Source organism: Orycteropus afer, unplaced genomic scaffold, assembly GCF_000298275.1.
Source record: "Orycteropus afer afer isolate SDZICR_OR568_19922 unplaced genomic scaffold, OryAfe1.0 scaffold00160, whole genome shotgun sequence".
In the NCBI taxonomy this organism is placed as follows: Eukaryota; Metazoa; Chordata; class Mammalia; order Tubulidentata; family Orycteropodidae; genus Orycteropus; species Orycteropus afer.
This window is the reverse complement of record NW_006921747.1, coordinates 4,719,009-4,721,121: the sequence shown is the minus strand read 5'-3', so window position 1 is coordinate 4,721,121 and position 2,113 is coordinate 4,719,009. Positions and strand designations below refer to the sequence as shown.

At 39.9% G+C, this 2,113-nt stretch overlaps 1 protein-coding gene across 1 annotated transcript in view; it reads left to right on the top strand.

Annotated features, from left to right (window-relative positions):
- Positions 1 to 1,544, top strand: part of MRPL22 (mitochondrial ribosomal protein L22) — a 37,832-nt gene extending 36,288 nt beyond the window's left edge. The window contains exon 4 of the mRNA XM_007946411.2: positions 1,333 to 1,544. Coding sequence (XP_007944602.1) covers positions 1,333 to 1,544 — 212 coding nt within the window. The remainder of the gene's footprint in view (positions 1 to 1,332) is intronic.
- Positions 1,545 to 2,113: the final 569 nt, after the last annotated feature.

Sequence of the window (2,113 nt, the reverse complement as noted above, 5' to 3'; positions counted from 1 at the left end):
CCATCTTGCCGGAACTCCCTCTTTTAAAATTCTTAAACACATTTCTTTAGCGCCCGATAGATGAAGTTACTATAAGCTCTTTTCTTATCTCACTGAGACCCTAAGTAGTTTTTCTGATCGCTTTTATTCCTAGCTTCCTCTGTAGCAAAGCTAGTAGATCCTTCACTCACTTCACTTCATAAGGGGGTTGTAGTCAGAGGGCTGACAGGAGTGCGCATTGATACAGTCTCTGTTTATAAAGTTATTTCACAATAAGAATATAAGAATGGTGGGTATTAAAGTGGATTGATTTGATATGTAGTCTGTAAACTTAGCCTTTTTAAAAGACTTACTAAATTAACTAGAAAGGTAACTGATCAGAGCTACTACTCTGATTTATTATCAGAACAAGTGAACAGATTTCTTAGGTATTATATAAAACATTTCTTTAAATTTTACAAGGTCAGACTTTGATACACAGAGTGGGAGAGAATAGGCACAGGGGCAGTTTTGATGCAGGGGTTCCTGAAACTGGCTGTGAATCAATTACTGAGTTGGGGAAAGTGGCATTATTTGCCAGAATGGAGTTTCCAAGACCTTACCCCAAATATACTAAATTAGACTCTCTAGAGGTGGAGTCTCAGCATCTGCATTTTAAGTGTGTTCCCTAGGTTATTTTGATGTACCAAGGACAAACATTTGAGAACCACTGGTTCCAGTGAGTTCTCATCACAATTAGAATAAAATCAAAATTCCTTATCTCAGCCTACAAGGCACTCTGTAATCTTGTCCTCTGCCTCCATGACTGATCTCTTTTTGTACCACTCTTCTTGCTTCCTAAAACAAACCAAGTGCATTTCTACCATTGGGCTTTTGCGCTTGCTGTTTCCTCTGGCAGGAATGCCCTGCCCCAAAATATTTGCATGAATGGTTCATTCTGGCCTTGCAACAGATATCTCTTCCTCTGGGATGCCTCTTGATACTCTCTAAGCTGAAGATTGTGCCACCCCTCCATCTCTGTCACTTCACTCTTTTATTTTATTTATAGCACTTGCCACCAACTGAAATTGTCATGTTTATTTGCTGCCTTTCCCCGCTAGAATATAAACTGCACGGAAGCAGGCGCCTTGCAGTCTTGTTCACTCTCACCTCCCCAAGATCTAGAGTAGAGCCTGACTCTTAATAATTTCTCAGGTGATACTTATTTTTGAGACAAGCCTGATCCAGCCAACCAGCGAGCTCATGTGATCATAGAATCCAGTTGAGGAAAGAGCAGAAACTCCTCAGTTGATGAAGTTGTAGTCTTGTGGATAGCAGTAATGTCCTATAATTCTCTTTTTCTTCCCTGTCTAGCTGAGTCTACCTCAGGGCGAGGCCAGTGCCTAAAACGCATCCGTTACCATGGCAGAGGTCACTTTGGTATCATGGAGAAAGTTTATTGCCATTATTTTGTGAAGCTGGTGGAAGGACCCCCACCTCCACCTGAGGCACCAAAGACAGCGGTCACTCTCGCTAAAGAATATATTCAGGAGCTTCGCAACCGAACCATCATTCATACTCTATGATGGAAGAACCCAGACTTCAAAGTGTATATATTTTTGCTGTTTATTTCCTAAAAACAAAAAAATTAAAGACAAAAGCTTTTTTTGTGTGTGATTTGTCATTGACTTATTGGAACATGGTGTAAGACTGTTAGTTTAGTTTTATATTAATATTTATAAGGCTTTCCCCATCTCTCTTGAGCTTCTGGGCTTATTTGTATTCATTTACAACTTGGAAGAAGAAATCAGCTTTAAACATAATAACAGAGACAATAATTCAAAATGGTTTTTCTTGAGTACCTTTTGTAGTTAATGTTTACTTTCTGACTGTTGTTCTGCAGGTGGCAGTTTTGATACTGGACTTGAATTAAATGTTACAGGATAAGAACCACTACTACCAGTTGCTACTGAGTCAGTTTCAGACTCATGGCGACCCCATGTGTTTCAGAGTAGGGCTGCTTTCCATAGACTTTTCATGGCTATGACCTTTTGGAAGCAGATCACCAGGATTTTTTCCGATGCACCTCTGCATGGGTTTGAACCACCAACCTTTTGGTTAGTAGTCCAGCATACAACTATTTGTCCTTACTTCT